The sequence below is a fragment of the Nematolebias whitei genome, chromosome 2 (genome assembly GCF_014905685.2).
Source record: "Nematolebias whitei isolate Nwh7 chromosome 2, NemWhi1, whole genome shotgun sequence".
Classification (NCBI taxonomy): Eukaryota; Metazoa; Chordata; class Actinopteri; order Cyprinodontiformes; family Rivulidae; genus Nematolebias; species Nematolebias whitei.
This window is the reverse complement of record NC_056499.1, coordinates 27,544,622-27,555,950: the sequence shown is the minus strand read 5'-3', so window position 1 is coordinate 27,555,950 and position 11,329 is coordinate 27,544,622. Positions and strand designations below refer to the sequence as shown.

The 11,329-nt window shown below is 40.2% G+C and overlaps 1 protein-coding gene across 1 annotated transcript in view; it reads left to right on the top strand.

The window, feature by feature from the left end:
- Positions 1-2,561: 2,561 nt before the first annotated feature.
- LOC119430156 (collagen and calcium-binding EGF domain-containing protein 1-like) overlaps positions 2,562-11,329 on the top strand; it is a 45,887-nt gene continuing 37,119 nt past the window's right edge. The window contains exons 1-2 of the mRNA XM_037697596.1: positions 2,562-2,685; positions 6,062-6,142. Coding sequence (XP_037553524.1) covers positions 2,573-2,685; positions 6,062-6,142 — 194 coding nt within the window. The 5' untranslated portion in view covers positions 2,562-2,572. The remainder of the gene's footprint in view (positions 2,686-6,061; positions 6,143-11,329) is intronic.

Sequence of the window (11,329 nt, the reverse complement as noted above, 5' to 3'; positions counted from 1 at the left end):
ACCCTGTTCATAGACTCAGCAGTCTACATAATGACAGATATCTACTGTCCACATATACACATACAGACATTTACCGTATATTTAAATATTTAAATATGCATGTATACAATACATACATATACTTGCATTACATAAATTTACCGTATAAGGTGCCCTAGATGACAGCTCTCTGCTCCACACAAAGGGCTGTGGTGGCTCAGTGGTCTATGGTTGAGTCAGGAAGGGCATCCAGCATATAAACGATTGCCAAGTCTTCATGCGAGTTAGTTCACTTTGGCGATCCCTGAAGAATGGATCAGCTGAAATAAAAAAATAACTAAATGAATAAACATGCCCACAAACATCTGACCAGTCACACAATACTTGGCGCACACGCCTGTGAGAAAAGGTCAGTCAAAGTCTTGTGTCGAGAAGGGGTGGGGGATGCTGCTCTGTGAACAAAATGACACCATTTTTGTTACACAACTGCGACAGTGAGAGCAGATTTCTACACTTCTGAAGGAGTTTGTTGGGCCCTCCACTGCCACAGTGAGGTCACATGACCCATGGAGTCGAGAGGTCTCTGAACAAAACTCAGTATGTCATCGAACAAACTCTTCCTACCACCACATCTTTTAAGATACACATTTGTACTATACATATATACTATATATACTATATGTATGTATATATATATATATATATATATATATATATATATATATATATATATATAAACACAGGCTTTTTTATTTATCAAAATTTTTAAATGACAGCCATGCAGCAGTCCCCACCAAAGTTTCTCCAGGAACTTTCTAGTTGAATTTTCTGTTTCTAAGGGAGAGTCCAGGTACAGTGTAGATAAAATTCATTTTGACTATTTGTATCTGCATTCTTATTCTTTTGTTTACTACCCAGAGTTAGTGACCATAGGTGAGAAAAGACCAACCCGTAAACAGAGCTTCACCTTACAGCCCAGCTCCTTCTTCACCAAAATGGACCGGACCATTGTAAAATTTAGTTTAATTTTAATCAGATTGATGAGCAAACAGCTAAGGTAGTTTGTTCTAGTTTCAAAATACCTCAGAGATTTCAAAATGATTCATAGGAACATTGTTTTGTAGACAGTTTAAGCATAATCAGTTTAACGTTCTGTCTTTCTTTATGTGCACACATAGTGGAAACAGCAACAACATACTTGGTCAAAAATATTATAACATTTCTGCTGGAAAGTGATGTGAAGTTTCATAAAGTGGTGGTCACATGCACATGCACAGATGGCACCCATCCACTTTGGTCTCTGCGCAGCACAGTCCAGCCTTTAGCTCATCAATTCAGTCAGAATTAAACTGAGATCATTCAAAAAGTTATCTAGCAACAGGTAAGATATTAAATTTCACAATTAAAGCTACTTGAAAAAAATCTGAACTATTACTTTATAAAGCATGATAAGGTGTTGCATCCTTTTAACAACTATGAAATAAATAAATGTTGTCTGTCACGTTTCTGTTTTATCAGATGAGTTTTGTTTTAAAATTTGCATATCGTAATTATGTTGAACAGATCCACTCCCAGAGAGCCAGTACTTTACCTTAAAATTACTTAAATGAATGCAGCTGAGCGATGCAGAAAAAAAACAAGTTAATTAAAATACAAACAGAGCTCAGATCTTCCATCGATTGTTTGAGAAATAATTGAAATGCCCTTTTCTCTTGTGTTTTCTATAAAAAGTCTCTTCAGAAAATGGATAAATTGTTGCTCAACATCCGCAGACAGCTTGGCTGAAAACGCACCCTGCACAGAAACTGCCAAAACCTTTGACTTTGATTCTGCCAAAGGAGTTATTCCACATTCCTGCTCCTTTCAGATCACAACAAAGAAGTTTTGGAGGTAGAAGTAGATTTTGAATTTTCTGCAGAGAAGTTGGTTCTGCATTTTAATTCCCACACATAACAACTCAAACTTTAATTACTCATTTGTTGCGTTGGATAATTATTTATTTGTCTGTTCACTGAAGTGAATTTGTCTTCAAATTTTTAAACAGATAATTGATTCATTATTTGTCTCTTTTTTTGTTGTTCTTCTTGTCACAATAAGAATGTGAATCCCATTAATGCAACTTAAAGCCTCATTTATTTTTGCCACAGCGCCCCCAGTGCCTCTTTTTTTTTTTTTTTTCCAGTGAATGATGTTTAAAAAAAAAAACCTAGTTGATGGAAACGCGCAGCAAACTGTTCGATTTGACTGGATGAGTCATCGTCCTTTGCGCAGTCAAGTTGTAAACTCACTAGCGTCACGTCTGCTCTTTGGGGGCAGGAATGTAAATCCAGAGGGATTAGCAAGAAGGCACTGGGCTGTGACCCCCCTCAGCAGCTCTCTGGGGGGGTCTGCCTCAGTGCGTAAAGTTGGGAAGGAGCTCCGGACGCGGCGCGCAGCTGCATCATCCCGCAGGCTCCGTGTGCGTCACCGCAGCGGGGATTTCTCCCATCTGGACGACACTACTCCCGCCGGCTCGCTGACAGATGAAAACAGTGGCGTTTCGCGGATGTTAAACACTTGAACTGATCATCTGTCCCGGAGCGCAGAGGGGGACATGGGTCAACTTAATGGTGCGACTCTTTTACCATTTGGCGCAATCTGTGTGGTTTTCCTGTGGGAATCTGGGGCCAGCTCTGTCAGGACGACGGTGGAAGTGGACACATCGAGGTAAACATGTTGATTTGTGTCTAAATTGTGCATTTAGTTTAACACAGGATGTTAATTAGCAGTTTTTTAAAATAGTTTTAGCCATTACGCATTTAGAAATCTTCTTCTGAGCTTTAGCACCTTGCACAGTTGTTGGTAGCATTCACTCTCTTGTTCCAGAATTTAATTTAATCTCTAATCCAGCTCTTCCCCGTCAGATTAACGCACAGAGCCAACAAGCATCACGAGGATTGAAACTGTTTTATTGCTTTTTGCCTTTATTTACGACATGTCCAGTGAGCTGGCTGCCAAAGAGGAGTCTCCTGCTGAATCTTATATGATCTGTGAGAAAATGTCCAGAGCAAAAGTACCAGAGGTTCTCGTGGAACAGAGAGCCAAGATGTTTCTTGTGCTCACAGACAACATGACAGATGTCAAGGTGCCAGGGAGAGAGTGGGTCAGGGGGTGAGGAGGGGATGTGAGAGGAGGAAACCGCTAAACTCCAGAGAAAGAAGCAGCAATATTGCATTTTCACATGCATGGATTGAAAGTGTGGTGCAAACTCTCTGGATTGTGTTACAGTGGAGGGAAACCCACCTATCACTGTGATGGATGGCCTCTAGTAAGAATGGCTGTGAAACGACACACAGAACTGTACTCTGAGCTGCAGTGTTCATCATAAACTGGTGCTTTTTGTTTTGACACATGTCTGAACGTTCACACTGTTTGATATTCCCTCCATGGTGGTCACATTGACCTCAGAGATGGATCAAAATATTTTAACCTTATTGTCAGCACACTAACCGCTTATTGTCACACAATGGTTGAGGTGTTTTATCTGAAAGAAAAAGTAACGTTTAGATTATTCTGGTGTGATCTGAAAGCTGCCACATTGATAATGATTTTCAATTAAACTAATTCAAAATTCAAGCTTCTTTATTTGTCATCCGTGGTGCGAATGAAACTGTGTACACTGGGTCCCAGTTGCATCCAACAATGTAAATGAACTGCACTTGTATAACACCTTTCTGTCTTATCCAGATACTCAAAGTGCTTTACACTACAATGTGTGTCCTCATTTATCCATTCATACAGCACTCTACTAGAGCTATACAGAGAATAATCAGTGCTTTATCACATCTATACATTGATGGGACACATATCAGAGGTAATAAGGGGTTCAGTGTCATGCCCAGGGAATCAAACCCCCAACTCTTGCATTGGAGGGCAACTGCTTTAACCACTCAGCCACAGCCACTTTAATATTAATAGTACAAGTATTAAAATGTAAAATAAAAACAGTAATAAGATCTAAGATATGAACTAAGAAAAATGTTGACTAAAATATGATAAGCACTAGTAGTATAAAAAAAACAATATGCCGAACAGCAGCACGAACATGAGTCTGTGTGAGCAGATGAGCACGTATGAACACAGCAACATTCAAACAAATCAGCAGCAACATGAAACAGATCAGCAGCAACATGAAACAGATCAGCAGCAACATTGAAACAGATCAGCAGCAACATGATGTGATTTTTTTACAGTGATTATTCTGATTAGATATTCATGAGTCTAACAGCCTCAGGGTAGAAGCTGTCCCTCACTCTAGTGGTTCTACACTTAATGCTCCTCAACCTCCTTCCTGAGGGGAGTGGGACAAAAAGTGTGTGTGCTGGGTGAGTGGGATCCTTCATGATGCAGGTGGCCCTCTTCCTGCTTCTGGAGGTGTAGATGTCTGTGATGGTGGGGAGACTGACTCCAACATCTTCTGTGCAGCCTTCACCACTCTCTGCAAAGCTTTTCTTTCTGCAGCTGTGCAACCTCCATGCCACACGTTGATGCTGGAGCACAGGATGCTCTCCACTGCACACCTGTAGAAGGAGGTGAGGACTGAGCTTCCCAGACCAGCTCGTCTCAGCCGCCAGAGGAAGTAGAGTCTCTGATGAGCTTTCTTGATCAGGCTGGTGGTGTTGTTGCTCCAGCTGAGGTTGTCATTCATGTGTACACCCAAGTACTTGTAGCTGGAGACCACTTCCACCACAGATCCTCCTATGTTCAGGGTGGGTAGGTGTGTTTGTTCCTTCTGAAGTCCACAACCATCTCATTGGTCTTCTTCACTTTGATGTGAAGGTTGTTCTCCTTTCACCAGCTCTCCAGGTGTTCCACCTCCTGCCTGTAGCTGGACTCATCATTGTTTGTGATGCATCCCACCACCACTGTATGTCATTTGATTGTTTAGAGCAGGGGTTCTCAAACTTTTTGTGTTCAGGGACCCCCTCATAACCTTCATGTTTATTAAATCATTTTCATAAATTTGTCTCTTTATTGCAATGGAAATATTTGTGTAACATAAATATTTAAAACCTGTTTTTTAATTGTGTTAATACATTTTTTTTTATACTTTTAAACATGGAGTATTTTTCATTCAAGACACACTAATTAACAACATTTTTAATTTCAACTTCCAAAAATTACAGTTTTGAGAAAATTAACAGCATCAAAAAACACTTTCAAACGGAACATGAATGTATCACCACTTCTTCAAATTATTACAGAAAACTCTTTACATTAAACTGAACAGAAGTGAAAACTGTAGTAAAACTGAACAGCAGGTAATGAGGCTTAATTTGTAAATTGATCGAAACACAAATAGCGGGCAGGCTGGTGGGGGTAGTGGGGTCTGGGTGTCGTCCCTAGAACATTTTAATAAAGCAGATGTGATTTCCTGCCTTTTGGTGTATTTTAACGGGTTAATAAATATCTACGCATTTGTAAAAATAAACATTTGTGGACCTCCAAGCACCGGCTTGCGGATCCCCGTGGATCTGGTGACCCTAGTTTGAGAGCAACTGCTTTAAAAAAAAGAAAATGAGGGTATCCTTTTTAACCAATGTTGTCAGGGTTGCAAATAAAACCTTTTTCATTCAATCTACAGACTTTTTTTTTTTACAACTATCTAAGTTCAATAAATCACTTGAATCATTAAATAAATAAAAGTAAACGGGAAAATAGTTTGTCAAAGTTCTGCAGAGGCCAAGGTGAAGTTCCTCTTGTCTGCTTTAAGATCCAAATCTGATTCACTTTGCCCAGTTTTAAAAAAATAATCCCTGTAATCCTTTCGTCTTGGCTGGACTCCTGGTTCTGTTTGATATGTGATCCAAACTGAAGGCCTTCGTGTCAAAAGTTCTTGAACTATAAGAGGAGCTTTGATGAGGAAGAAAGTAAGATAATTAAACGATTTGTCCTCTATTTGTTGCTGTTATTCTCCAGATTCCTGTCCCTGTTTATGTTCATGTATCAAATGCACATTTTCAGTTCAGGCAGCAGACACTGCACTAAAACTCTGTTTCATTTGTTCTCTCTCTCATGTGTGGTCCTGGTTTTTTAATCTCAGCATGGAGTGTCCAGAGAATAAAATCCTGACTGTGGAGTATCCCTGCGTCAGAGCCGGGGGGAGGAACGGCACCTGTTTCAGGTAGGCTGCGTGATGGTTCTCTGCAGTCAAGATTGTCCTTGTTTGTATTTTTTCTTCTCATATTTCTGAGGCAGATTACACGTTTACATCTATTCAGCTCACGTTGTTTCCAAGAATAGTGATTTGTTTCCTTGGCTGGACAAGTAGTTGCTGATGTCTGCAGGGAGAAATGATTTTGATTTTTTCTGAGGTTATGGAAATATTTGCTGCTGTGTCATTTATTTCCACGGTAAACGTCTGACTGAAAACCTTTGGGGAGCAAAAAACAATTCCTGAACAACATAATTCAAATTTAGAATGATGATTTCCCGTGTTTGTGAATGTGTCATACGTCTGTTTATTCTTTTTAACTTCCCTTTCATAACTTCCCCAGAGGAAAAGGTGAATGTTTACAGCTGTTTGCACACTGGTTTTACTTCCTATGCCTTTCATTTATCATCTGTGCTGGCTCTGTGACAGCCAAACAGAAAGATGAGTTATTTTCAGCTTTGGTCCAGATGAAAGGCACAACCCTGAGGGGGGGTTAACCTAAAATGCAGAACCTTGACGTGTAAAGATGCTGCTTGTTGTTTTTGTTTTGTCTTTTGAAAGAAATCCAGTTAACACCAGCTTTAAACTATGAAGATATTATTTTTAATGTGAAAATAGTGAAATCAGATGTTTTTTAGGCTTTAAAAGTTTGACGTAAAGAAGTTAGCTTTCTCTTTGGGGCGACTGTGGCTCAGTGGTTGAAGCAGTTGTTTTCCAATGCAAGAGTTGGGGGTTCAATTCCACCAGCAGTCACAAGCTGAAGTGTCCATGGGCAAGGCATTGAACCCCTTATTGCCTCCAATGTGTGTGTATATAAGTGTGATAAAGCACTGATTATTCTTTGTATAGCTCTAGTAGAGTGCTGTATGAATGGGTGAATTACACAGATTGCAGAGTAAAACACTTGCAAAAGGTGCAATATAAGTACAGTCTGTTTACCATTTTGCCTCTTTTTCTTTCAAACATACATCCTCCAGTTTAATTTACAAACTGTTTGACATACATGAGGCATCTATGCAGACATTATGAGCAATATAAAACAAGTTGTAAGACTTTCAGCTCTTGATAAATCACACACAATGAGGCGATTTCTGTGCAAATCACTTGTGCTGGCAAAGAGAAAGTTTTCTTTTTGTGAAGCCAGACTCTGGCTCTGGTTTTGGTTGTCGGAACAAGAAGATCCTTGAATAAACGAGGCACCGGCTCTGGTGTGATGCCAGTCTTTGCGATCTGTTTACTGTCAAGGCTGGACCATAACCGGCTCTGATTCCGGTTTGATTTCTGGCTCGGCGAGAGACGTGTGGAGCTGGAGGAGGTGGATTAGATCGGGCTGTATTTTCTTTGTCTCTCAGCTCAGATCTGGACGAAATAGATTTTGCAGATGACGTTGCAGAGCACCAGATTGATCCGTTGTGGGTGAGCATTAATGTGACTTTGTAGTTCGTTTCACTTGGTCCAAAAATGAATAATAAACCAGCTGCCAGTTTGTTTGAACAGATTTTAGGTATTTGAGTTTGTCACGTAACTGAATGATGTATTTATACTGCGTGCACAACTCTTAGTACCTGTTCATGCAAAAAAAAAAAAAAAAAAAAGCAGGACTGTCTGTATTTGTATTTAGCAAAGACTGGAAATAAGCATAAAGTCTCTTTTTTTTGTTGTTGCCAAAGTTCTGGCTTTGATGTTGTGAAGAAAAACTTTAAAATAAAAACCAGAATTCTTGATTTATTCTTGAACCAAGCACAGATCAAAAACCCCGCCTGACCCGGAGAGGAGACCTTGAAAAGCAGCAGTATAAACCGGACATCCTATTTAAATTCTTTTCATGTGAAGGTGACTGAAGGTTCATCGTTTCTCCCGTAAAACCAACGGTTCACATAAATCACTAACAGCCTGAAATAAAGCGACGTGCGCATGGAAACGTCTGACCTAAGGTTTTGTACGTCTTGCTGACCTGTTCACGTGCGCAGCTCTGATGGCAGCAACAATAAAGGACGGCGAGTTGATGAAAACGCTTTTAAACGGACAGGATTTTGGACTGAGCTAGAAAAACAAAACCTTCTGGTTGATCCGTTTGCTGACAAATAAGAAAAACTATCAAACTATCAAATTGTTGGATTTTATACCTGGATTATTGAGCATGGACTTTGGTGTTTTGAACCAGTTTGACATGACTGTCGACGAGGGAGAGGGTGGGCACTGGAGGAGAGGGCGTGCCCCAGAGGCCATCTTAGCACCAACATAACTGTTTTTTCCACTTTTGTAGTAAGCTGTTGGTGGAGAATCAGTTTTGTTTGGTGTTTCCTCAGACTGATGAAGCCCTTTGGATGGAGGGTGAAACGTCTCAGCACAAAACAGAAACCGCCCGATGACCTGACTGAACATTGTTGAATTTATTCCTAGATTATTGAGCATGGACTTTGGTGCAGCAAACATTAAAGTCATTAAGTTTTCTATTATTGCTTTTTGGCTGCAATTACAGTACGGTCCAAATGCATTTATCATCTTTAATTGCACATTTAGAATATTTCACTTTTAACCACAAATCTATAAGCAGGAGGTTACTTCCTGAATTGTATATTTTCTTTAACTGAAAACTATTAAGTAAAGTCTAGTGAAAGCAACATTAAAAATACTTGCTAACATGTTTAATGCAGAGTTGCGTTCACTTGTATTTTGGAATCTACAGCAGGGATTAAGAATAAATAATTGTGGTTTTCTGCGACGAGCCAACAAGAACAGCAGCACATGAGGAGAAATCCAAACCTCCACCAACCTGACAGGTCTAGTTATGGTTCCTAACCTTCGATTGCTCAGTCATGCTTCACCCAAGGCTGGTCGGTGATTTAATTTCTACACACAGCACTGCTTTGTGTTGCCAGTTTTCTCACAATTTTCCTCCAATTTTTTTTTATTGAATTTCCTCACCTGGCACGACACTCATGCTACAGTAAAATGGGACTGCATGATATTTGTGAGGTTATTATAATAAAAAAAAGGCACGGTAAAATTTTGAAAAGCTCACACTTTTTCAAACAAAGTGGATTAAGTTGCTCTAAAAATTGAAAACAAATCATAGCAGCGGAGTTGTGTTTGCACTTCAGATGAACTGCTCGACTCAGTAATGTTTCTGTTCAGCGGTCGTCGTCTTTACAAACCGCCAGCGCGCTTTGTCTGCCCTGCAGTTTTTACTGCAGTCGTCCTTTAGGTCTGTCCTCAGTGAGACTTGTCATGGATAAAACTGTCAGCTGATATTTAAATATGAGCCTCTGTCTCCGAAGAGATTTTGTTGCTGCACAAAAGTAACTTTGGCCCTTTTACCTTCCCTGTTAGTCCTATTTTCTCATTTACATGGATGTAAATCAGCTTGTTTTGAACTTTTGTTTTTCCCGTTCTGTCAGATTTAAGACGTCTGTGCACAGTTCTTACTCAGGGATGTTGTAAGTCTGTGTGTGTTATTGTGTGAGTCTGTGTGACTTACAGCAGGTTTGTGATGATGAGGGCTACATTTCCTCTCCCACTGTCTAAACACTCTCAGCTGCAGAGTCTGACAGAGGACTGATGGACTCTACCAGACTCCATACAGTTCTTCTGTTTGATGGACACACGCTAGTTTAAATCTTCTGCACGACTCATTACTGCATCAGAAAATGCCCATAACATCGTGTGAGCTCAGGCTGTAGAACAAAATGGTGATAAATGTTACAGGGACATGACTCATCTCATCTGTTGCCTGTCAGATTTTAACTGTTTCCATATTCAGTGACTCTTCCCTCCCAGGAGGCTCAGTGTAGATTTAAAGTCTGCAACAAAGAAGATCAATGTCGTCTGACTTTTACTCACTGTGGCATGTATGAAAATTTTCTAAACACATTCAAAATGGTGCAGAGTTTGCAAGGAAGTGGGCATGTTTTTCTGTAAAGGAGAGTTTGACCTCCTGAGAGCTGTGTGCAGATGATTTCTTAGCATATGTATGAAATTTTCTGCGGTCAAATTCATTGAAACGGTTTACACATCCAATATTTTACAGGAAATTGGAGAGTTTCATACATGTCACTAAAATTTATGCTTAAAAACACCGTGCCATTCACAATTCTGCATTTATAAAACGTATCACTAACTATTAGGACACCAAAAATCAAATTATGGCCAAAATATTTTGCTTTATTTGTCTAAGTAACAAAATGTAACTGGGCCATTTATTACCATCCATCCATCCATTATCTTTACCCGTTTATTCCATTTTGGGTCACGGGGGTCGCCATTGCCCATGTCCAGCAATCACTGTGCGAGGGGCGGGGTACACCCTGGACAGGTCGCAAGTCCATCACAGGGCCACATAGAGACAAACAAGACAAACAACCATTCACTCGTTCACTCACACCTAGGGACAATTTAGAGTTACCAATCAGCCTAACATGCATGTTTTTGGTCTGTGGGAGGAAATTGAGTACCCGGAGAAAACCCACGCATGCAGGGAGAGAACATGCAAACTCCACCCAGAAAGGCCCCTGGACTGGGGTTTGAACCGGGGACCTGCTTGCTGAGAGGCAGCAGATCTACCAGTTGCGCCACCGTGCTGCCCGCTATTTATTACTTTTATGTTACATACAACAAATATTTGTTTAGGTTACAATTCTTACTGAATAACTTCTGTTTCTGACCTTTTTAAATGCATATTCTGGTGCAGAAGTCATGACAAACTCTGACGGTTGAGGCGTGTGTACGTGCAGAGGGTGCACGCTGATCTCAGTGTGCAGCTGCAGGTGACTGAGCCCTGGGTTCTGCAGTACGACTCAACATTTCACTGGATTTTATCAACAGCTTGTTGCTTGCTGCTGCAGCAACAACTCTTGTTTACAGTGAAAGAAGGTGGCATCTGCAGCTTTCTCACATAACTCCACTGATTCATGATTCACAAACAAGGCTGATGTTCAGTTCAAGTTCTTTTTTTTTCTTCTTTCATCTGCTCCCTTCTTCGGGGTCGCCACAGCGAACTAAGTCACACGTTCAGTTCAGTGTTCAGTTCAAGTTCAAACTTTATAAAAAAACATATTTAATCCATCCATCCATCCATCCATCCATCCATCCATCCATCCATCCATCCATCCATACATACATACATACATACATACATACATACATACATACATACAT